At 41.5% G+C, this 27274-nt stretch overlaps 1 protein-coding gene across 1 annotated transcript in view; it reads left to right on the top strand.

Annotated features, from left to right (window-relative positions):
• LOC110513519 (netrin receptor UNC5A-like) overlaps window positions 1-27274 on the top strand; it is a 598088-nt gene that overhangs the window by 411535 nt on the left and 159279 nt on the right. The window contains exon 5 of the mRNA XM_036943545.1: window positions 6719-6899. Within this exon, the coding sequence (XP_036799440.1) occupies window positions 6719-6899 (181 nt within the window). The remainder of the gene's footprint in view (window positions 1-6718; window positions 6900-27274) is intronic.

Raw genomic sequence — 27274 nt, 5'->3', positions numbered from 1 at the left:
CCTCCCTGCATCACCCACACATCTCCTCTACCCCCCGCCCTGCATCACCCACACATCTCCTCTACCCCCCCCCTTCATCACCCACACATCTCCTCTACCTCCCTCCCTGCATCACCCACACATATCCTCTACCCCCCTCCCTTCATAACCCACACATCTCCTCTACCTCCCTCCCTGCATCACCCACACATCTCCTCTACCCCCTTCCCTGCATCACCCACACATCACCCACACATCTTCTCTACCTCCCTCCCTGCATCACCCACACATCTCATCTACCCCCCTCCCTGCATCACCCACACATCTCATCTACCTCCCTCCCTGCATCACCCACACATCTCCTCTACCTCCCTCCCGGCACCACCCACACATCACCCACACATGTCCTCTACCTCCCTCCCGGCACCACCCACACATCACCCACACATCTCCTCTACCTCCCTCCCGGCACCACCCACACATCACCCACACATGTCCTCTACCTCCCTCCCGGCACCACCCACACATCACCCACACATCTCCTCTACCCCCTCCCTGCATCACCCACACATCTACATCCCTCCCTGTATCACTCTTCACCACAACAAACTATACTATATTGTATCTGCTCTCTTGGCAGCCATCATGTTGAGTTTGTCCACTCTGAAAGAGCAGGGACTAACTACATGCAACAGCTAGCTACTCTGACAGAGCAGGGACTAACTACATGGGACAGCTAGCTACTCTGACAGAGCAGGGACTAACTACATGGGACAGCTAGTTACTCTGATAGAGCAGGGACTAACTACATGGAACAGCTAGCTACTCTGACAGAGCAGGGACTAACTACATGGAACACCTAGCTACTCTGACAGAGCAGGGACTAACTACATGGGACAGCTAGCTACTCTGACAGAGCAGGAAATAACTACATGGAACAGCTAGCTACTCTGACAGAGCAGGGACTAACTACATGGAACAGCTAGCTACTCTGACAGAGCAGGGACTAACTACATGGGACAGCTAGTTACTCTGATAGATTACGGACTAACTACATGGAACAGCTGGCTACTCTGACAAAGCAGAGACTAACTACATGGAACAACTAGCTACTCTGACAGAGCAGGGACTAACTACATGGAACAACTAGCTACTCTGACAGAGCAGGGACTAACTACATGTAACAACTAGCTACTCTGACAGAGCAGGGACTAACTACATGGAACAACTATCTACTCTGACAGAGCAGGGACTAACTACATGGAACAGCTAGCTACTCTGACAGAGCAGGGACTAACTACATGTAACAACTAGCTACTCTGACAGAGCAGGGACTAACTACATGGAACAACTATCTACTCTGACAGAGCAGGGACTAACTACATGGAACAGCTAGCTACTCTGACAGAGCAGGGACTAACTACATGGAACAACTAGCTACTCTGACAGAGCAGGGACTAACTACATGAAACAGCTAGCTACTCTGACAGAGCAGGGGGTAACTACATGGAACAACTAGCTACTCTGACAGAGCAGGGACTAACTACATGGAACAACTAGCTACTCTGACAGAGCAGGGACTAACTACATGAAACAGCTAGCTACTCTGACAGAGCAGGGGGTAACTACATGGAACAACTAGCTACTCTGACAGAGCAGGGACTAACTACATGGAACAACTAGCTACTCTGACAGAGCAGGGACTAACTTCATGGAACAGCTAGCTACTCTGACTGAGCAGGGACTAACTACATGGAACAACTAGCTACTCTGACAGAGCAGGGACTAACTACATGGAACAACTAGCTACTCTGACAGAGCAGGGACTAACTACATGGAACAGCTAGCTACTCTGACAGAGCAGGGACTAACTACATGGAACAACTAGCTACTCTGACAGAGCAGGGACTAACTACATGGAACAGCTAGCTACTCTGACAGAGCAGGGGGTAACTACATGGAACAACTAGCTACTCTGACAGAGCAGGGACTAACTAAATGGAACAGCTAGCTACTCTGACAGAGCATGGGGTAACTACATGGAACAACTAGCTACTCTGACAGAGCAGGGACTAACTACATGGAACAGCTAGCTACTCTGACAGAGCAGGGACTAACTACATGGAACAACTAGCTACTCTGACAGAGCAGGGACTAACTACATGGAACAGCTAGCTACTCTGACAGAGCAGGGACAAACTACATGGAACAGCTAACTACTCTGACAGAGCAGGGACTAACTAAATGGAACAGCTAGCTACTCTGACAGAGCAGTGACTAACTACATGGAACAGCTAGCTACTCTGACCGAGCAGGGACTAACTACATGGAACAGCTAGCTACTCTGACAGAGCAGGGACTAACTACATGGAACAACTAGCTACTCTGACGGAGCAGGGACTAACTACATGGAACAACTAGCTACTCTGACAGAGCAGGGACTAACTACATGGAACAGCTAGCTACTCTGACAGAGCAGGGACTAACTACATGGAACAACTAGCTACTCTGACAGAGCAGGGACTAACTACATGGAACAGCTAGCTACTCTGACAGAGCAGGGGGTAACTACATGGAACAACTAGCTACTCTGACAGAGCAGGGACTAACTACATGGAACAACTAGCTACTCCGACAGAGCAGGGACTAACTACATGTAACAGCTAGCTACTCTGACAGAGCAGGGACAAACTACATGGAACAGCTAACTACTCTGACAGAGCAGGGACTAACAAAATGGAACAGCTAGCTACTCTGACAGAGCAGTGACTAACTACATGGAACAGCTAGCTACTCTGACCGAGCAGGGACTAACTACATGGAACAGCTAGCTACTCTGACAGATTAGGGACTAACTACATGGAACAACTAGCTACTCTGACAGAGCAGGGACTAACTACATGGAACAGCTAGCTACTCTGACAGAGCAGGGACTAACTACATAATAAATTGTACCAGCAGAAGAAGCTAGGATAGCTATTCACACACCACAGACCAGTTGAAGAATAGCTGGCTATGGACAGCGTATGGACCAATAGCAGAATAGCTAGCTATACAGTCTTTGGGACAGAGTAGGGACCAGTAGCAGAATAGCTAGCTATAGAGTCTTTGGGACAGAGTAAGGACCACTGTTTGTGGGACAGTGTAGGGACCAGTAGTAGTACAGATTGTTGTTGGACAGCACAGGGATAGTAAGAGGCTGTCTCCTAAATGGCACTCTATTCCCTACATAGTGCTACGATGGGCCCTGGTTTAACTGGGGCCCCACAGTGCATTTGGAAATTATTCAGACCCTTTGACTTTTTCCACAATCTTGTTTCTCACGGTCTGAGAGTCCTTTAGGCACTTTTTTTGGCAAACTCCAGGCGGGCTGTCATGTGCCTTTTACTGAGGAGTGGCTTCCATCTGGCCACTCGACACTAAAGGCCTGATTGGTGGAGTGCTGCAGAGATGGTTGTCCTTCTGGCTCGTTTTTTTGCTCTGACATGCACTGTCAAATGTGGGACCTTATATAGACAGGTGTGTGTGCCTTTCCAAATCATGTCCAATCAATTGAATTTGCCACAGGTGGACTCCAATCAAGTTGTAGCAACATCTCAAGGATGATCAATGGAAACAGGATTAACCTGAGCTCCATTTCAAGTCTGAAAAGGGTCTGAATACTTATGTAATTCTGTTTATATTTTTTTTTACATTTGCTAAAATTAAAAATATATATATGTTTTTGCTTTGTCATTATCGGGCATTGTGTGTAGGATTTTTTTTTTTTTTTTAGAATAAGGCTGTAACGTAACAAAATGTGGAAGAAGTGAAGAGGGTCTGAATACTTTCCGAATGCACCGTATACATGGAATAGAGCAACAGAAGAAACAACAACAGCATAGAGCATTATGGTTGTTAGAGCCAATCCAATAGAGTTCACAACAACAACATGACACCAGCTAGCTAGCTAGCTAACCAGAGGACAGAATGTAACAGCAAGGTTATCCTCTACCAGGGCAGTCGCACGTGTGGTCCAACAGCAGTGACATAACATGGGTGAAAAACAATCCATCCAGGTTCAGATACCATCACAACAGCAATAAGACCAGAGCTAGTCGAAGGTAGTTCGAGGGATCGCAGCACATGGACAGTAGCGTGTAGCAGAGAAACATCTAGAAAATATAGTTTGTCAAGTCACAGGAACTGCAGAGGAACAGGAGAGATGCTAGCTTCTCTATCGTGTCGTGGCTGAATCAGAATTAGTTAGGTAACATTGATAAATAAGATGTTTTATCTACTTTCATAAATATGCTAATGTGGGAAAAGTCTCTTGGGGCCCAGAGAGGGGAGAGGTCAGGATTGTCTTCCTATGTGAGGCTATCTGTTAAACCATGTGAAGGGCTCCACCATGTCTGTACTCCAGTCACTCGCTACTTTTCCCATTGGGGGGAGGAGTGTGGCAGTGTCTGGAACCATTGTATGTCCCCTCTGATGTTGAAACTTATCTTGACCTAGTATATGACCTAGAGGCTCACTCCTCTCAGAGAGCTTGTCCAGGGGTGGATTGTATTTGAGATGGATGTATCTAGAATTGACAATTGATATATGCCATTGGATGAGGTAATGTTTTTGTAATATGAAGTACCAAGAACGAGATTAGAACCTTGTCTGAACGATAATTTATAGAGAATGCTGTCTGGCTATGGGATACTCCTCTCTCAAGTAAAAGTCTTTCTTTGTGAACAGTTCCTATTATCTGTGGTTTGTCATGTCGACTAGAGGGTGGATCTTTGCTATAAAATATCTCAGTTGCCATTATGTTGAAACTCTCAGAATTTGTTTATAGACACTGAATTTATCTGCGAGTCAAAGGGCTATGGTGAAGCTCATATTATTAAAATATGAAGTTTAAAAAATAAATCTGAGTTGTGTGTGGTTTGTAAACTCCTTATTTAGTAATACAGGAAATTACCACGACACTAGCAACAGCAATTCTACTAGCTACTTGGAGAAGGGATCCCTCAGTGAAATCCAAACTGGACTAACTACTCTCACAGGGATTAGACTGGACATAACCTTACAGACAGAGACACAGCTACTCTCACAGGAATTAGACTGGACATAACCTTACAGACAGAGACATAGCTATTCTCACAGGGATTAGACTGGACATAACCTTACAGACAGAGACATAGCTACTCTCACAGGGATTAGACTGGACATAACCGTACAGACAGAGGCACAGCTACTCTCACAGGGATTAGACTGGACATAACCTTTCAGACAGAGACACAGCTACTCTCACAGGGATTAGACTGGACATAACCTTTCAGACAGAGACACAGCTACTCTCACAGGGATTAGACTGGACATAACCGTACAGACAGAGACATAGCTATTCTCACAGGGATTAGACTGGACATAACCTTACAGACAGAGACATAGCTACTCTCACAGGGATTAGACTGGACATAACCGTACAGACAGAGACATAGCTACTCTCACAGGGATTAGACTGGACATAACCGTACAGACAGAGGCACAGCTACTCTCACAGGGATTAGACTGGACATAACCTTTCAGACAGAGACACAGCTACTCTCACAGGGATTAGACTGGACATAACCTTTCAGACAGAGACAAAGCTACTCTCACAGGGATTAGACTGGACATAACCGTACAGACAGAGACATAGCTATTCTCACAGGGATTAGACTGGACATAACCTTACAGACAGAGACATAGCTACTCTCACAGGGATTAGACTGGACATAACCGTACAGACAGAGACATAGCTATTCTCACAGGGATTAGACTGGACATAACTTTACAGACAGATACATAACCTTACAGACAGAGACACAACTACTCTCACAGGGATTAGACTGGACATATCCTTACAGACAGATACATAACCTTACAGACAGAGACACAACTATTCTCACAGGGATTAGACTGGACATAACTTTACAGACAGATACATAACCTTACAGACAGAGACACAACTACTCTCACAGGGATTAGACTGGACATAACCTTACAGACAGAGACACAACTACTCTCACAGGGATTAGACTGGACATATCCTTACAGACAGAGACATAACCTTACAGACAGAGACATAGCTACTCTCACAGGAATTAGACTGGACATAACCTTTCAGACAGAGACACAACTACTCTCACAGGGATAAGACTACATAACCTTACAGACAGAGACATAACTTTACAGACAGAGACATAGCTACTCTCACAGGGATTAGACTGGACATAACCTTACAGACAGAGACATAGCTACTCTCACAGGGATTAGACTGGACATAACCTTACAGACAGAGACATAGCTACTCTCACAGGGATTAGACTGGACATAACCTTACAGACAGAGACATAGCTACTCTCACAGGGATTAGACTGGACATAACCTTACAGACAGAGACATAGGTACTCTCACAGGGATTAGACTGGACATAACCTGACAGACAGAGACATAGCTACTCTCACAGGGATTAGACTGGACATAACCTGACAGACAAAGACACAGCTACATCCGTCTAGACACCACAATGTTTATCTACCTCTGAAATGATTTACTGAATACCTTCCCCCTGTCTGTGTCTGTAATAATGTCATCTCACCAGTGGACCCATCATCGTCAGGGCAGGGGACGGGGACAGGGACGTCCCTCTGTCTGTCCCTGGTTGTGAAAACATGAAAAAACACAGTTTGTTTGAAGCTTCCAGGTCTGTTATTTTCAGGTGGAGTGGCAGAGGAACGAGCATGTGATCGACCCGGTAAGCGAGCCCAACTTCTTGGTGACTGCAGACCGTAATCTGATCATCAAACAGGCCAGGCTGGCGGACACGGCCAACTACACCTGCGTGGCCAAGAACATTGTGGCTCGACGCCGGAGCTCCCCCGCCACCGTTCTGGTCTACGGTATGTACACACACACACGCAAACAAACACAGACAGACAGACAGACAGACAGACAGACAGACAGACCAGTGCAGTGCAGACAGACAGACACAGACAGACAGACAGACAGACAGACAGACAGACAGACAGACAGACAGACAGACAGACAGACCAGTGCAGACCGAGGTCAACGCTTTGCCCACGTAGGTAACAAAGGTTTGTCCAAATACGATTTGGAATTTAAGACCATTCCAAAGTGACAAGAGTTGTGATTATGTTGAGATTGAGTGGCAGGCCCATCTGCCTACAAACACACACACACACATACACACACACACACACACACACACACACACACACAACCCTGTTTAGTCAGCATGTTGCCACAACTCAAAACCCCCACGAACGACCTCAGTCTTTGAACGATGAGGGTTCGTTCCCCTCCTGCATCTGAAATTGTCCCAGTAGTTTCCACAGCCAGCTGATATAGTAACAACTAGTCTATACAGACAGATGATATAGTAACAACTAGTCTATACAGACACAGCCAGCTGATATAGTAACAACTAGTCTATACAGACAGATGATATAGTAACAACTAGTCTATACAGCCAGCTGATATAGTAACAACTAGTCTATACAGCCAGCTGATATAGTAACAACTAGTCTATACAGCCAGCTGATATAGTAACAACTAGTCTATACAGACAGATGATATAGTAACAACTAGTCTATACAGACAGATGATATAGTAACAACTAGTCTATACAGACAGATGATATAGTAACAACTAGTCTATACAGACAGATGATATAGTAACAACTAGTCTATACAGACAGATGATATAGTAACAACTAGTCTATACAGACAGATGATATAGTAACAACTAGTCTATACAGACAGATGATATAGTAACAACTAGTCTATACAGACAGATGATATAGTAACAACTAGTCTATACAGACAGATGATATAGTAACAACTAGTCTATACAGACAGATGATATAGTAACAACTAGTCTATACAGACAGATGATATAGTAACAACTAGTCTATACAGACAGATGATATAGTAACAACTAGTCTATACAGACAGATGATATAGTAACAACTAGCCTATACAGACAGATGATATAGTAACAACTAGTCTATACAGACAGATGATATAGTAACAACTAGTCTATACAGACAGATGATATAGTAACAACTAGTCTATACAGACACAGCCAGCTGATATAGTAACAACTAGTCTATACAGACAGATGATATAGTAACAACTAGTCTATACAGACAGATGATATAGTAACAACTAGTCTATACAGACAGATGATATAGTAACAACTAGTCTATACAGACACAGCCAGCTGATATAGTAACAACTAGTCTATACAGACAGATGATATAGTAACAACTAGTCTATACAGACACAGCCAGCTGATATAGTAACAACTAGTCTATACAGCCAGCTGATATAGTAACAACTAGTCTATACAGCCAGCTGATATAGTAACAACTAGTCTATACAGCCAGCTGATATAGTAACAACTAGTCTATACAGCCAGCTGATATAGTAACAACTAGTCTATACAGACAGATGATATAGTAACAACTAGTCTATACAGACAGATGATATAGTAACAACTAGTCTATACAGACAGATGATATAGTAACAACTAGTCTATACAGACAGATGATATAGTAACAACTAGTCTATACAGACAGATGATATAGTAACAACTAGTCTATACAGACAGATGATATAGTAACAACTAGTCTATACAGACACAGCCAGCTGATATAGTAACAACTAGTCTATACAGACAGATGATATAGTAACAACTAGTCTATACAGACAGATGATATAGTAACAACTAGTCTATACAGACAGATGATATAGTAACAACTAGTCTATACAGACACAGCCAGCTGATATAGTAACAACTAGTCTATACAGACAGCTGATATAGTAACAACTAGTCTATACAGACAGATGATATAGTAACAACTAGTCTATACAGACAGATGATATATTAACAACTAGCCTATACAGACAGATGATATAGTAACAACTAGTCTATACAGACAGATGATATAGTAACAACTAGTCTATACAGACAGATGATATAGTAACAACTAGTCTATACAGACACAGCCAGCTGATATAGTAACAACTAGTCTATACAGACAGATGATATAGTAACAACTAGTCTATACAGACAGATGATATAGTAACAACTAGTCTATACAGACAGATGATATAGTAACAACTAGTCTATACAGACACAGCCAGCTGATATAGTAACAACTAGTCTATACAGACAGATGATATAGTAACAACTAGTCTATACAGACACAGCCAGCTGATATAGTAACAACTAGTCTATACAGCCAGCTGATATAGTAACAACTAGTCTATACAGCCAGCTGATATAGTAACAACTAGTCTATACAGCCAGCTGATATAGTAACAACTAGTCTATACAGCCAGCTGATATAGTAACAACTAGTCTATACAGACAGATGATATAGTAACAACTAGTCTATACAGACAGATGATATAGTAACAACTAGTCTATACAGACAGATGATATAGTAACAACTAGTCTATACAGACAGATGATATAGTAACAACTAGTCTATACAGACAGATGATATAGTAACAACTAGTCTATACAGACAGATGATATAGTAACAACTAGTCTATACAGACAGATGATATAGTAACAACTAGTCTATACAGACAGATGATATAGTAACAACTAGTCTATACAGACAGATGATATAGTAACAACTAGTCTATACAGACACAGCCAGCTGATATAGTAACAACTAGTCTATACAGACAGATGATATAGTAACAACTAGTCTATACAGACAGATGATATAGTAACAACTAGTCTATACAGACAGATGATATAGTAACAACTAGTCTATACAGACACAGCCAGCTGATATAGTAACAACTAGTCTATACAGACAGCTGATATAGTAACAACTAGTCTATACAGACAGATGATATAGTAACAACTAGTCTATACAGACAGATGATATAGTAACAACTAGTCTATACAGACAGATGATATAGTAACAACTAGTCTATACAGACAGATGATATAGTAACAACTAGTCTATACAGACAGATGATATAGTAACAACTAGTCTATACAGACACAGCCAGCTGATATAGTAACAACTAGTCTATACAGACAGATGATATAGTAACAACTAGTCTATACAGACAGATGATATAGTAACAACTAGTCTATACAGACAGATGATATAGTAACAACTAGTCTATACAGACACAGCCAGCTGATATAGTAACAACTTGTCTATACAGACAGCTGATATAGTAACAACTAGTCTATACAGACAGATGATATAGTAACAACTAGTCTATACAGACAGATGATATAGTAACAACTAGTCTATACAGACAGATGATATAGTAACAACTAGTCTATACAGACAGATGATATAGTAACAACTAGTCTATACAGACAGATGATATAGTAACAACTAGTCTATACAGACAGATGATATAGTAACAACTAGTCTATACAGACAGATGATATAGTAACAACTAGTCTATACAGACAGATGATATAGTAACAACTAGTCTATACAGACACAGCCAGCTGATATAGTAACAACTAGTCTATACAGACAGATGATATAATAACAACTAGTCTATACAGACATATGATATAGTAACAACTAGTCTATAGAGACAGATGATATAGTAACAACTAGTCTATACAGACAAATGATATAGTAACAACTCGTCTATACAGACAGATGATATAGTAACAACTAGTCTATACAGACAGATGATATAGTAACAACTAGTCTATACAGACAGATGATATAGTAACAACTAGTCTATACAGACACAGCCAGCTGATATAGTAACAACTAGTCTATACAGACAGATGATATAGTAACAACTAGTCTATACAGACAGATGATATAGTAACAACTAGTCTATAGAGACAGATGATATAGTAACAACTGGTCTATACAGACAGATGATATAGTAACAACTAGTCTATACAGACAGATGATATAGTAACATCTGGTCTATACAGACACAGACAGATGATATAGTAACAACTAGTCTATACAGACAGCTGATATAGTAACAACTAGTCTATAGAGACACAGACAGCTGATATAGTAACAACTAGTCTATAGAGACACAGACAACTGATATAGTAACAACTAGTCTATACAGACACAGACAACTGATATAGTAACAACTAGTCTATACAGACACAGACAGCTGATATAGTAACAACTAGTCTATAGAGACACAGACAGCTGATATAGTAACAACTAGTCTATACTGCTGATACTGTAACAGAAACAACCCGGTATCGTCCGGTATCTATCCCAACCTTTCTACTCCCATGTGTTTTCCCTGTAGGCAGAGATGTTGAAGCGAAATTGAATTAACAGCAAAGTGTTAATAATGACTTGGTGTTGACCTTTGTTTAACATTCCAACACACGGCACATTCCCTCCTCACACACCGCGGTACAGCCGGTACTAACACTGACCTGGCATCCATTACAGCTCATGGCGTAGCCTCAACCCAATGCTGCTCTACATGCTAACAGCAGAGCCAACATGGTGGCTCATTCGCCTGAGTGTGAGTCATTAAAGTGGTCACTGTGTGTGTGTGTAGGAGCCGTGGGGGGGAGATGTTACAGTGTCTAGTGTGTTTACACTGAGCTAGTCTGGGAGACAGAAAACCCAGTACAAATGGCACCATATTCCCCATTTAGTTCACTATTTGGACCAGAGTTCTATGGGCCCTAGTCCTTAGTGCACTATTTGGACCAGAGTTCGATGGGCCCTAGTCCTTAGTGTACTATTTGGACCAGAGTTCTATGGGCCCTAGTCCTTAGTGCACTATTTGGACCAGAGTTCTATGGGCCCTAGTCCTTAGTGCACTATTTGGACCAGAGTTCTATGGGCCCTAGTCCTTAGTGCACTATTTGGATCAGAGTTCTATGGGCCCTAGGCCTTAGTGCACTATTTGGATCAGAGTTCTATGGGCCCTAGTCCTTATATCACTCCCTGACCTTATTATTCTTTGTTTTCTTTATTATTTTGGTTAGGTCAGGGTGTGACATGGGTGATGTATGTTTTTTTGTACTGTCTAGGGGTTTGTAGGTTTATGGGGTTGTTTACCATCTAGGTGTTTTGTAAGTCTGTGGTTGCCTAGATTGGTTTTCAATCAGAGGCAGCTGTTTATCGTTGTCTCTGATTGGGAACCATATTTAGGCAGCCATATTCTTTAAGGAAATTCGTGGGTTATTGCCCGTGTCTGCACTTATCATATATAGCTTCACGTTCGTTTTTGTTGTTTTGTAAATTTGTTTAAGTGTTTATTCGTCTTCATTAAAATAAGATGCAATCATCTCACGCTGCCCCTTGGTCTCCTCCATTCAACGAACGTGACACCTAAGTGTACTATAAAGGGAACAGTGTGCTATTTTGGACAAAAACAAAGTGATCATGATTGTCAGTATCCGTAAAACACATGTATTTTCCAGGATGGGTTTGAACATCTATTTTATTTTTGATGAATGCGGCAAGTACGTTGTGGAGAGATTCACAACGAATAGTTTCAAATAAACCTAGTTTAATTCAGACCAGGAATAGGTTAAAATAAACCTAGTTTAATTCAGACCCAGAATAGTTTCAAATAAACCTAGTTTAATTCAGACCAGGAATAGGTTAAAATAAACCTAGTTTAATTCAGACCCAGAATAGGTTAAAATAAACCTAGTTTAATTCAGACCAGGAATAGGTTAAAATAAACCTAGTTTAATTCAGACCAGGAATAGGTTAAAATAAACCTAGTTTAATTCAGACCAGGAATAGGTTAAAATAAACCTAGTTTAATTCAGACCAGGAATAGGTTAAAATAAACCTAGTTTAATTCAGACCAGGAATAGGTTAAAATAAACCTAGTTTAATTCAGACCAGGAATAGGTTAAAATAAACCTAGTTTAATTCAGACCCAGAATAGTTTAAAATAAACCTAGTTTAATTCAGACCAGGAATAGGTTAAAATAAACCTAGCTTAATTCAGACCCAGAATAGGTTAAAATAAACCTAGTTTAATTCAGACCCAGAATAGGTTAAAATAAACCTAGTTTAATTCAGACCCAGAATAGGTTAAAATAAACCTAGTTTAATTCAGACCCAGAATAGGTTAAAATAAACCTAGTTTAATTCAGACCCAGAATAGGTTAAAATAAACCTAGTTTAATTCAGACCAGGAATAGGTTAAAATAAACCTAGTTTAATTCAGACCCAGAATAGTTTAAAATTAGCCTATTTTAATTCAGACCAGGAATAGGTTAAAATAAACCTAGTTTAATTCAGACCCAGAATAGGTTAAAATAAACCTAGTTTAATTCAGACCCAGAATAGGTTAAAATAAACCTAGTTTAATTCAGACCAGGAATAGGTTAAAATAAACCTAGTTTAATTCAGACCCAGAATAGGTTAAAATAAACCTAGTTTAATTCAGACCAGGAATAGGTTAAAATAAACCTAGTTTAATTCAGACCCAGAATAGGTTAAAATAAACCTAGTTTAATTCAGACCCAGAATAGGTTAAAATAAACCTAGTTTAATTCAGACCAGGAATAGGTTAAAATAAACCTAGTTTAATTCAGACCCAGAATAGGTTAAAATAAACCTAGTTTAATTCAGACCAGGAATAGGTTAAAATAAACCTAGTTTAATTCAGACCCAGAATAGGTTAAAATAAACCTAGTTTAATTCAGACCCAGAATAGGTTAAAATAAACCTAGTTTAATTCAGACCAGGAATAGGTTAAAATAAACCTAGTTTAATTCAGACCAGGAATAGGTTAAAATAAACCTAGTTTAATTCAGACCCAGAATAGTTTCAAATAAACCTAGTTTAATTCAGACCAGGAATAGGTTAAAATAAACCTAGTTTAATTCAGACCCAGAATAGGTTAAAATAAACCTAGTTTAATTCAGACCAGGAATAGGTTAAAATAAACCTAGTTTAATTCAGACCAGGAATAGGTTAAAATAAACCTAGTTTAATTCAGACCAGGAATAGGTTAAAATAAACCTAGTTTAATTCAGACCAGGAATAGGTTAAAATAAACCTAGTTTAATTCAGACCAGGAATAGGTTAAAATAAACCTAGTTTAATTCAGACCAGGAATAGGTTAAAATAAACCTAGTTTAATTCAGACCAGGAATAGGTTAAAATAAACCTAGTTTAATTCAGACCAGGAATAGTTTAAAATAAACCTAGTTTAATTCAGACCAGGAATAGGTTAAAATAAACCTAGTTTAATTCAGACCCAGAATAGGTTAAAATAAACCTAGTTTAATTCAGACCCAGAATAGGTTAAAATAAACCTAGTTTAATTCAGACCCAGAATAGGTTAAAATAAACCTAGTTTAATTCAGACCCAGAATAGGTTAAAATAAACCTAGTTTAATTCAGACCCAGAATAGGTTAAAATAAACCTAGTTTAATTCAGACCAGGAATAGGTTAAAATAAACCTAGTTTAATTCAGACCCAGAATAGTTTAAAATTAGCCTATTTTAATTCAGACCAGGAATAGGTTAAAATAAACCTAGTTTAATTCAGACCCAGAATAGGTTAAAATAAACCTAGTTTAATTCAGACCCAGAATAGGTTAAAATAAACCTAGTTTAATTCAGACCAGGAATAGGTTAAAATAAACCTAGTTTAATTCAGACCCAGAATAGGTTAAAATAAACCTAGTTTAATTCAGACCAGGAATAGGTTAAAATAAACCTAGTTTAATTCAGACCCAGAATAGGTTAAAATAAACCTAGTTTAATTCAGACCCAGAATAGGTTAAAATAAACCTAGTTTAATTCAGACCAGGAATAGGTTAAAATAAACCTAGTTTAATTCAGACCCAGAATAGGTTAAAATAAACCTAGTTTAATTCAGACCAGGAATAGGTTAAAATAAACCTAGTTTAATTCAGACCCAGAATAGGTTAAAATAAACCTAGTTTATTCAGAAAATTAATAGTTTAATATTAGCCTAGTTTAATTCAGACAATAAATAGTTTGGAATGAAACTAGTTTAATTCTGACCATGGATGGTTTGAAATTAGCCTAGTATAATTCAGAAAATTAATAGTTTAAAATTAGCCTAGTTTTATTCCGACTATGGATAGTTTGTAAGGAGCCTAGTTTAATTCCGACCACGTTTTGTCAGTAATTCAATTCCATTGTTTTCCTCTCAGCTTCCAGCGTTTGAAAAAGAGAAGGAGAAAGGGAAAAAACAATTACCCCTAAAATTATTCTTGATGAGTTATTTTGTTGAGAGATGATTGAAAGGATTGGCCTGTGGATTTCCCATATTTACCTGATTCATAATATAAGAATATTAAATTGAAAAGAGCGCATTTGCAACCTATTGTTTGCCTTTTATAACGTCAATCAATGAAGCCTCGCACTTAGGGCCCCGAGACCCAGAGAAAATTGAACATAAATTGCAGGTCGCTCGTATATGCAATTTGATTTTCCTCAAACCATACTAGGGCTTGTGAAAAAGGCCACAAATGTTCTTCGATTGTCCCGTTAATCACTGTCATTACCGCGACCCCTAATGTAATCTGCACGACTTCACATTAAAATATGTCCATTTACTTACCTTGACTTCTCAGAGGCCAGGGCTCAGACTGAACTCTAGGCATAGTGAGTCATAATAGTCTGGCGTCCTCCAAAATGGCACCCTATGCCCTATATAGTGCACTACTTTACAGAATATGGAAGAGGGTGCCATTTGGCAGGCAGCCTATGTATTTGCATTGGTGAGGTGATGGGGAGTAGGGAAGGAGATAGGGGAGGGATGGTGGTACGGACGAAGGGTAGAAGGGGAGCCGGGTTGGATACATGGTAATGAGGGGGCAGGCAGTCTGCTGTGGTGGAGCCACTCTGTGCTCAGAGGTAATCAGGGGCAAAGTGTTTTTTACCTTACCATGGTGGGCAATCAATCACAGAGAGAGGGCAAGGAAATGATTCAGCCACGGAGGCCCAGGAGGGAGCAGAAGGGGTAGAGCGGCGAGTAGCGAGAGAGAGAGAGAGAGAGAGAGAGAGAGAGAGAGAAAGAGAGAGAGAGAGAGAGAGAGAGAGAGAGAGAGAGAGAGAGAGAGAGAGAGAGAGAGAGAGAGAGAGAGAGAGAGAGAGGCAGAGAGGCAGGCCAATTTAGAGGGAAATGATGGTGGAAGTAGGCTATGTAGTTAGAGGGACCAGACCTGCTGGTTTCACAGCGTTGGAGTTAGAGGGACCAGTCCTACTGGTTTCACAGCGTTGTAGTTAGAGGGACCAGACCTACTGGTTTCACAGCGTTGTAGTTAGAGGGACCAGACCTACTGGTTTCACGGTGTTGTAGTTAGAGGGACCAGACCTGCTGGTTTCACAGAGTTGGAGTTAGAGGGACCAGACCTACTGGTTTCACGGTGTTGTAGTTAGAGGGACCAGATGTACTGGTTTCACAGTGTTGTAGTTAGAGGGACCAGACCTACTGGTTTCACGGTGTTGTAGTTAGAAGGACCAGACCAATTGGTTTCACAGCGTTGTAGTTTTAGGGACCAGACCTACTGGTTTCACGGTGTTGTAGTTAGAAGGACCAGACCAATTGGTTTCACAGCGTTGTAGTTAGAGGGACCAGACCTACTGGTTTCACGGTGTTGTAGTTAGAGGGTCCAGACCTACTGGTTTCACGGTGTTGTAGTTAGAGGGACCAGACCTGCTGGTTTCACAGCGTTGTAGTTAGAGGGACCAGACCTACTGGTTTCATGGTGTTGTAGTTAGAGGGACCAGACCTACTGGTTTCACAGCGTTGTAGTTATAGGGACCAGACCTACTGGTTTCACAGTGTTGTAGTTTTAGGGACCAGACCTACTGGTTTCACGGTGTTGTAGTTAGAGGGTCCAGTCCTACTGGTTTCACGGTGTTGTAGTTAGAGGGTCCAGACCTACTGGTTTCACGGTGTTGTAGTTAGAGGGACCAGACCTACTGGTTTCACAGCGTTGTAGTTAGATGGACCAGACCTACTGGTTTCACAGCGTTGTAGTTAGAGGGACCAGACCTACTGGTTTCACGGTGTTGTAGTTAGAGGGACCAGACCTACTGGTTTCACAGTGTTGTAGTTAGAGGGACCAGACCTACTGGTTTCACAGTGTTGTAGTTAGAGGGACCAGACCTGCTGGTTTCACGGTGTTGTAGTTAGAGGGACCAGACCTACTGGTTTCACAGCGTTGTAGTTAGAGGGACCAGACCTACTGGTTTCACAGCGTTGTAGTTAGAGGGACCAGACCTACTGGTTTCACGGTGTTGTAGTTAGAGGGACCAGACCTACTGGTTTCACATCGTTGTAGTTAGAGGGACCAGACCTACTGGTTTCACGGTGTTGTAGTTAGATGGACCAGACCTACTGGTTTCACAGCGTTGTAGTTAGAGGGACCAGACCTACTGGTTTCACAGCATTGTAGTTAGAGGGACCAGACCTACTGGTTTCACGGTGTTGTAGTTAGAGGGACCAGACCTACTGGTTTCATGGCGTTGTAGTTAGAGGGACCAGTCCTACTGGTTTCACAGCGTTGTAGTTAGAGGGACCAGTCCTACTGGTTTCACAGTGTTGTAGTTAGAGGGACCAGACCTACTGGTTTCACAGCATTGTAGTTAGAGGGACCAGACCTACTGGTTTCACGGTGTTGTAGTTAGAGGGACCAGACCTACTGGTTTCACAGCGTTGTAGTTAGAGGGACCAGACCTACTGGTTTCACAGCGTTGTAGTTGTGTAATTTATAGTGCACTACAGTGTATAGGGAATAGGGTGTAATTTATAGTGCACAACAATACATAGGGAATAGGGTGTCATTAATAGTGCACTACAGTATATAGGGAATAGGGTGCAATTTATGGTGTACTACAGGATATAGGGAATAGGGTGTCATTGGGGAGTTGAACCAGGGAGAGTAAATATAGAGAGAGTTGATTAGAATTCAGACGACTTGATTCCATCCAATCATCTTCCATGATCCAATTATACCCATTATGTGCCAGTGGTGAACTCCCACGGAGCACACACAGGAGCAGGGCACACACAGAGACATGCACGAAACGCACTCACACAGTGTCGTCACAGGACAACAACCTCCCCCTCAATGTCAGCAAGACAAAGGAGCTGATCGTAGACTACAGGAAACGGATGGGTGAGCACGCCCCCATTCACATCGACAGGGGCTGTTGGTTGGATCAGGTCGTGAAGAGGGCACGACAACGCCTCTTCCCCCCTTCGGCAGGCTGAAAAGATTTGGCACGGGGCCCTCAGATCCTCAAAGGTCTACAGCTGCACCATTGAGAGCATCTTGGCTGGCTGCATCACCGCCTGGTATAGAAACTATTTGGGAAGACGCTACAGAGGGTAATGCTTAAAGCCCAGTACATCGCTGGGGCTGTGCTTCCTGATACTAGGCGGTGTCAGACAGCACGGCTGGCGGTGTCAGAGGAAGGCCTGAAAGGGTAAAGGGTAATGCTTAAAGCCCAGTACATCACTGGGGCTGTGCTTCCTGATACCAGGCGGTGTCAGACAGCACGGCTGGCGGTGTCAGAGGAAGGCCCGAAAGATTTGTCAAAGATTCCAGCCACGCAAGTCATAAGACTGTTCTCTCATTACGGCTGGCGGTACCGATGCACCAACAGGACCCTCAATTGATTCCACACCCAAGTCCTTAGACTGATAAATAGTTGGTTAAATAGTTACCCAGACGATCTGCCCATTAAACCATTTTTGCACTCAGTTTTTTGACTCATCACAAACGCTGCTGTTACAGTTTATTATCAATCACTTTATTCCCAACTACAGAATATGTACCTCAATTATCTCATACCTGGCACATTGGTGCCCTGTGTATATAACCTAGTTATCATCACTTTATTCCCAACTACAGAATATGTACCTCAATTATCTCATACCCGGCACATTGGTGCCCTGTGTATATAACCTAATTATCATCACTTTATTCCCAACTACAGAATATGTACCTCAATTATCTCATACCAGGCACATTGGTGCCCTGTGTATATAACCTAGTTATCATTACTTTATTCCCAACTACAGAATATGTACATAACTACCTCAATTATCTCATACCCGGCACATTGGTGCCCTGTGTATATAACCTAGTTATCATTACTTTATTCCCAACTACAGAATATGTACCTCAATTATCTCATACCCGGCACATTGGTGCCCTGTGTATATAACCTAGTTATCATTACTCAGCACTGGTACCCTGTGTATATAACCTAGTTATCATTACTCAGTACTGGTACCCTGTGTATATAGCCTGGTTATCATTACTCAGTACTGGTACCCTGTGTATATAACCTAGTTATCATTACTCAGTACTGGTACCCTGTGTATATAACCTAGTTATCATTACTCAGTACTGGTACCCTGTGTATATAACCTAGTTATCATTACTCAGTACTGGTACCCTGTGTATATAACCTAGTTATCATTACTCAGCACTGGTACCCTGTGTAGATAACCTAGTTATCATTACTCAGTACTGGTACCCTGTGTATATAACCTAGTTATCATTACTCAGTACTGGTACCCTGTGTATATAACCTAGTTATCATTACTCAGTATTGGTACCATGTGTATATAACATAGTTATCATTACTCAGTACTGGTACCCTGTGTATATAACCTAGTTATCATTACTCAGTACTGGTACCCTGTGTATATAACCTAGTTGTCATTACTCAGGACTGGTACCCTGTGTATATAACCTAGTTATCATTACTCAGTATTGGTACCCTGTGTATATAACCTAGTTATCATTACTCAGTATTGGTACCCTGTGTATATAACCTAGTTATCATTACTCAGTACTGATACCCTGTGTATATAACCTAGTTATCATTACTCAGTACTGGTACCCTGTGTATATAACCTAGTTATCATTAGTACTGGTACCCTGTGCATATAACCTAGTTATCATTACTCAGTACTGGTACCCTGTGTATATAACCTAGTTATCATTACTCAGTACTGGTACCCTGTGTATATAACCTAGTTATCATTACTCAGTACTGGTACCCTGTGTATATAACCTAGTTATCATTACTCAGTACTGGTACCCTGTGTATATAACCTAGTTATCATTACTCAGTACTGGTACCCTGTGTATATAACCTAGTTATCATGACTCAGTACTGGTACCCTGTGTATATAACCTAGTTATCATTACTCAGTACTGGTACCCTGTGTATATAACCTAGTTATCATTACTCAGTACTGGTACCCTGTGTATATAACCTAGTTATCATTACTCAGTACTGGTACCCTGTGTATATAACCTAGTTATCATTACTCAGTGCTGGTACCCTGTGTATATAACCTAGTTACCATTACTCAGTACTAGTACCCTGTGTATATAGCCTAGTTATCATTACTGAGTACTAGTACCCTGTGTATATAACCTAGTTATCATTACTCAGTACTGGTACCCTGTGTATATAACCTAGTTATCATTACTCAGTACTGGTACCCTGTGTATATAACCTAGTTATCATTACTCAGTACTGGTACCCTGTGTATATAACCTAGTTATCATTACTCAGTACTGTTACCCTGTGCATATAACCTAGTTATCATTACTCAGTACTGGTACCCTGTGTATATAACCTAGTTATCATTACTCAGTACTGGTACCCTGTGTATATAACCTAGTTATCATTACTCAGTACTGGTACCCTGTGTATATAACCTAGTTATCATTACTCAGTACTGGTACCCTGTGTATATAAACTAGTTATCATTACTCAGTACTGGTACCCTGTGTATATAACCTAGTTACCATTACTCAGTACTGGTACCCTGTGTATATAACCTAGTTATCCATACTCAGTACTGGTACCCTGTGTATATAACCTAGTTATCATTACTCAGTACTGGTACCCTGTGTATATAACCTAGTTATCATTACTCAGTATTGGTACCCTGTGTATATAACCTAGTTATCATTACTCAGTATTGGTACCCTGTGTATATAACCTAGTTATCATTACTCAGTACTGATACCCTGTGTATATAACCTAGTTATCATTACTCAGTACTGGTACCCTGTGTATATAACCTAGTTATCATTAGTACTGGTACCCTGTGCATATAACCTAGTTATCATTACTCAGTACTGGTACCCTGTGTATATAACCTAGTTATCATTACTCAGTACTAGTACCCTGTGTATATAACCTAGTTATCATTACTCAGTACTGGTACCCTGTGTATATAACCTAGTTATCATTACTCAGTACTGGTACCCTGTGTATATAACCTAGTTATCATTACTCAGTACTGGTACCCTGTGTATATAACCTAGTTATCATTACTCAGTACTGTTACCCTGTGCATATAACCTAGTTATCATTACTCAGTACTGGTACCCTGTGTATATAACCTAGTTATCATTACTCAGTACTGGTACCCTGTGTATATAACCTAGTTATCATTACTCAGTACTGGTACCCTGTGTATATAACCTAGTTATCATTACTCAGTACTGGTACCCTGTGTATATAACCTAGTTATCATTACTCAGTACTGGTACCCTGTGTATATAACCTAGTTACCATTACTCAGTACTGGTACCCTGTGTATATAACCTAGTTATCCATACTCAGTACTGGTACCCTGTGTATATAACCTAGTTATCATTACTCAGTACTGGTACCCTGTGTATATAACCTAGTTATCATTACTCAGTAATGGTACCCTGTGTATATAACCTAGTTATCATTACTCAGTACTGGTACCCTGTGTATATAACCTAGTTATCATTACTCAGTACTGGTACCCTGTGTATATAACCTAGTTATCATTACTCAGTACTGGTACCCTGTGTATATAACCTAGTTTTCATTACTCAGTACTGGTACCCTGTGTATATAGACTAGTTATCGTTTGATTTGGTCTGTTTTGACACAGAGGCTCACACACACAGGAACATACACTTAGGCATTGTTAGGCATAATTCACAAGTTAGAGTCGTTGCAATAGTCAGTTCCAGTCTGATCAGAATAAGAAGAACGATGTCATGTCTTTCAAGTGTGAAAATGTGACGTTAAATTACATGGTGTTGTAGCCTACATTCAAAACACTTCACATTCATCAACTACATGTTATCACACTGCCTGTTATGCCAAAGAGACCACAATACTATCACATGAGTTGAGGCTGGAGAGACCAAGCAGGGGAGTCAAACATTTAATAAAGAACGGACGATCTGGCTGAGGCCCGACGTGGGATGGGCACCATTCGAGCCAACCGGGACAAGGAAACCTCTCGATCCAGCTAGGGCGTGGAAGCCCGACGAGCTGGCTAGGCACCCCCCGGTTCCATCGGCGGCGACCCAGAGCCGAGGTCACCATACCAACCAGAACGCCAGTACGCCCCGATGCTTCGTGTGATTGGCTGATGCATTCTGTCACATGAGTTGAGGCTGGAGAGACGAAGCAGGTACGGGGGAGTCAAACATTTAATGAAGAACGGAGATGGAACGAGACAGCAACAGCGTCAGACGAACTGATAATAAAGACAAAAAAAACAATCAATGCATCAGCAGGATACAGAGCAGGGAACCTGACTTATATATGGAGAGGTAAACATAAACAGATGATGAGTCCAGGTGAGTCCAATATTGCTGAGGCGCGTAGAGAGGGAAGGCAGGTGTGCGTAATGGATGGCAGGAGTGCGTGATGCAGGGCAGCCTGGCGTCCTCAAGCGCTGGGGGGGGGGGGGGGAGCATACGTGACAAATACTCTAATCACCACACTACTCTCACTGCTCGGTCCTTTCAAGTGGATTGGCATTTTCAAGCAATTATATATTATTTAGAATCAGATCGAAACGTTGTTATGAAAAGTTTAGTTTTAGTAAGAATTTTTGAGTTCAAAACGTTCAGGTCAGTTTTTTCCTGTTCATCTTAGACGTAAAACATTGGATCTTTCTTCCTGTGTCTTTTGTCCAGCTTGTAGAGGACAGTGACATTTAGCTGGAAATATGAACACGTTTCACCTCTGCTTTTGGATCAATTGCTTTACCACGTGGTTGTGTTAGAGGAGAGGATTTGTATTTAGATACACAGGTATCCTCGTTGAGGTCTTTGGTTCCTTAAAATGTAATGAGGAGCTTGAATAACAATAATAAACTATAAACAATAAACAACTGTCTATAACAATAATATATATATATATAACAATAACAATAATAAACTATAAACAATAAATAACTGTCTTTAAACATGAATATGATAAAAGTTTACTTAATCAGTAAAGTGTCTACTTTGGGAGAATGATACATAGTAATGGAGCTCTTTAAAACAAGCTGAAGATTAGACTGATATTTTGTCTCGTCTCATAATCAGTAAAGTCAGTGGTCGTGGCAGAATAGTTGCATACTAAATAGTACACCGTTTGAGTATTCAAAACATTTTTTTAATAAGTATTCATAATTTTGAAAATCGAGTATATTTAAATACCCGAATGCCATAGTGGTTTTGGCTTTGACAACAGCTGATCATTAGATATGGGGATGTGCTGCTGAAATCAACTAATGGTGGGGAACAACATCATCGAATGGCAGGAAACAACATCATCGAATGGCAGGAAACAACATCATCGAATGGCAGGAAACAACATCATCGAATGGCAGGAAACAACATCATCGAATGGCAGGAAACAACATCATCGAATGGCAGGAAACAACATCATCGAATGGCAGGAAACAACATCATCGAATGGCAGGAAACAACATCATCGAATGGCAGGAAACAACATCAACGAATGGCAGGAAACAACATCATCGAATGGCAGGAAACAACATCAACGAATGGCAGGAAACAACATCATCGAATGGCAGGAAACAACATCAACGAATGGCAGGAAACAACATCATCGAATGGCAGGAAACAACATCAACGAATGGCAGGAAACAACATCATCGAATGGCAGGAAACAACATCAACGAATGGCAGGAAACAACATCATCGAATGGCAGGAAACAACATCATCGAATGGCAGGAAACAACATCATCGAATGGCAGGAAACAACATCAACGAATGGCAGGAAACAACATCATCGAATGGCAGGAAACAACATCAACGAATGGCAGGAAACAACATCATCGAATGGCAGGAAACAACATCAACGAATGGCAGGAAACAACATCATCGAATGGCAGGAAACAACATCAACGAATGGCAGGAAACAACATCAACGAATGGCAGGAAACAACATCAACGAATGGCAGGAAACAACGTCATCTCATTCTCAGCATGTGTATTTTCGAAAAAATAAGCATCGTTTAAATGCCACAGGATGTTCCGCTAAATTCAATCAAATGTATTTATAAAGCCCTTCTTACATCAGCTGATATCTCAAAGTGCTGTACAGAAACCCAGCCTAAAACCCCAAACAGCAAGCAATGCAGGTGTAGAAGCACGGTGGCTAGGAAAAACTCTCTAGAAAGGCCAGAACCTAGGAAGAAACCTAGAGAGGAACCAGGCTATTAGGGGTGGCCAGTCCTCTTCTGGCTGTGCCGGGTTGAGATTATAAAAGTACATGGTCATTAAAGCCAGATTGGTCTTCAAAGATTATTCTTCAAAACTTTCATAGATGACCAGCAGGGTCAAATAATAATAATCACAGTGGTTGTCGAGGGTGCAACAGGTCAGCACCTCAGGAGTAAATGTCAGTTGGCTTTTCATAGCCAAGCATTCAGAGTTTGAGACAGCAGGTGCGGTAGAGAGAGAGAAAGTCAAAAACAGCAGGTCCAGAACAGGTAGTTCTTCTGGCCTTCATCAGAGCTTTTAAGCTAAATACTAAAACACATATTTTGATTTGTTTTGAATGTGTAGGCAACGGGGAACTTGGGATTGTGTTGATTTATTGACGTCGTGCTAACCAGGCATTTTTGAACAAGTGGATTGGTTTAGTTGTATAGGCTAGGCCACCTATAGAATTATTTAAGTCATGGATCAGGTCTCAGCAGTCGTTCTGATCTCCGTTCCCAATGATCAGTGGTTTAGTTTATTATGTTGCTGTCCGGCGATTCTGAATATGCGACGCACCCGAAACACACTGTGGACAGCCATTTTGTTTTTTAACATTTGAAAAGTTTCCAATGTGTTTTTCTAGGTTATGAAGTATGTTGACATTTAACCAAATTATCTGTTTGTGTCTTCAGTCCTTTTTTAAATAGGATAGATGGACTATAGGGGCTACGGTTTAGGTGGAATGTGATAGTCTGACTACAACCAGCCTGAGCTGGCCTATTCTAGTCAGAGTTTAGAGAAATTAATCATATTGGAAATGAGCTATTATCAGGCTGGTTAATGTGATGTACTTTGTCTGTTGAATTTGGACAAAAGCCATCCGCACTCGGCCCCACCCCACCTACTCAGCCAGTCAGTAGCCGCTAATGCGTTGCGGCCGTGGCATACTGCATACCTTTTACTAAGCGGTACGTGCTAAATGGTATGCAACGATGAGTACATAGTATGCAGTTTAAGTATGTAGTATTTGGATATTTGGACACGGCCAGTGTCTAGTTTGAGAAAGTGAATGATAGTTACCATACCTATATATTAACAGCTACAGAGTGCAGCACAGCTACAGTACATACCACAGCTACAGAATGCAGCACAGCTACAGTACATACCACAGCTACAGAGTGCAGCACAGCTACAGTACATACCACAGCTACAGAGCGCAGCACAGCTACAGTACATACCACAGCTACAGAGTGCAGCACAGCTACAGTACATACCACAGCTACAGAGTGCAGCACAGCTACAGTACATACCACAGCTACAGAGTGCAGCACAGCTACAGTACATACCACAGCTACAGAGTGCAGCACAGCTACAGTACATACCACAGCTACAGAGTGCAGCACAGCTACAGTACATACCACAGCTACAGAGTGCAGCACAGCTACAGTACATACCACAGCTACAGAGTGCAGCACAGCTACAGTACATACCACAGCTACAGAGTGCAGCACAGCTACAGTACATACCACAGCTACAGAGCGCAGCACAGCTACAGTACATACCACAGCTACAGAGTGCAGCACAGCTACAGTACATACCACAGCTACAGAGTGCAGCACAGCTACAATACATACCACAGCTACAGAGTGCAGCACAGCTACAGTACATACCACAGCTACAGTACATACCACAGCTACAGAGTGCAGCACAGGAGCAGGTGTGTATTTGTCTTTCTACAGGCGTTTCTTAAACATGGAAACAAGGTCAAGAGCAGCAGGGTGTCACGTTCTTTGATATCCCCCCCATCAACATTAGCAGAGTGTCACGTTCTTTCCTGTCCCCCGCGGTGGCCACTTTATTCCCAGCCCAGGGTGAAGGGTAGCCCACCCGCTGGCACACCTGTCGCTAGCACACCTGTCGTTGACTCTAGCCACGATGCAGCCTGGATGGTAAATGGTATCATCATAAAACAATATACATTTTGATCTTACAAAGGACAAACCATACCTTAAATTGAGGAGATCTTTACATGTTTCAGTTAAAAGTGCCTGCACCTGCTGTCCTTTCAAATTCAAGTCCATGTGTTTCAGTTGGGCAGTTAAGTTCCTCAATGACCCCCCCCCCCCAAAACTAAGGAGGTTCCTCAATGATCCCCCCCCCCCAACAACTAAGGAGGTTCCTCAATGAACCCCCCCCCCCCCCCCCACAACAACTAAGGAGGTTCCTCAATGACCCCCCCCCAACAACTAAGGAGTTTCCTCAATGAACCCCCCCCCCCCCCAAGAACTAAGGAGGTTCCTCAATGAACCCCCCCCCCCCACAACAACTAAGGAGGTTCCTCAATGAACCCCCCCCCAACAACTAAGGAGGTTCCTCAATGAACCCCCCCAACAACTAAGGAGATTCCTCAATGAACCCCCCCCCCTCCCACAACAACTAAGGACGTTCCTCAATGAACCCCCCCCCCCCACAACAACTAAGGAGGTTCCTCAATGAACCCCCCCCCCACAACAACTAAGGACGTTCCTCAATGAACCCCCCCCCCCCCCCCCCCCCCCAACAACTAAGGAGATTCCTCAATGAACCAACCCCAACAACTAAGTAGGTTCCTCAATGAACCCCCCACCCCCCAACAACTAAGTCAAGTCCAAGTGTTTCAGTTGGGCAGTTAGGTTCCTCAATGAACCCCCACCCCCTATGGGGTTCTTGGAAGAACCTTTTGTGGGCCGTTTCCAGTGCCAAGAACCCTAAGGTTCTTCAAAGAACCCTTGTTGA

This window comes from Oncorhynchus mykiss, chromosome 14 (assembly GCF_013265735.2).
Source record: "Oncorhynchus mykiss isolate Arlee chromosome 14, USDA_OmykA_1.1, whole genome shotgun sequence".
Classification (NCBI taxonomy): Eukaryota; Metazoa; Chordata; class Actinopteri; order Salmoniformes; family Salmonidae; genus Oncorhynchus; species Oncorhynchus mykiss.
This window is presented reverse-complemented; position numbering and strand designations above follow the sequence as displayed.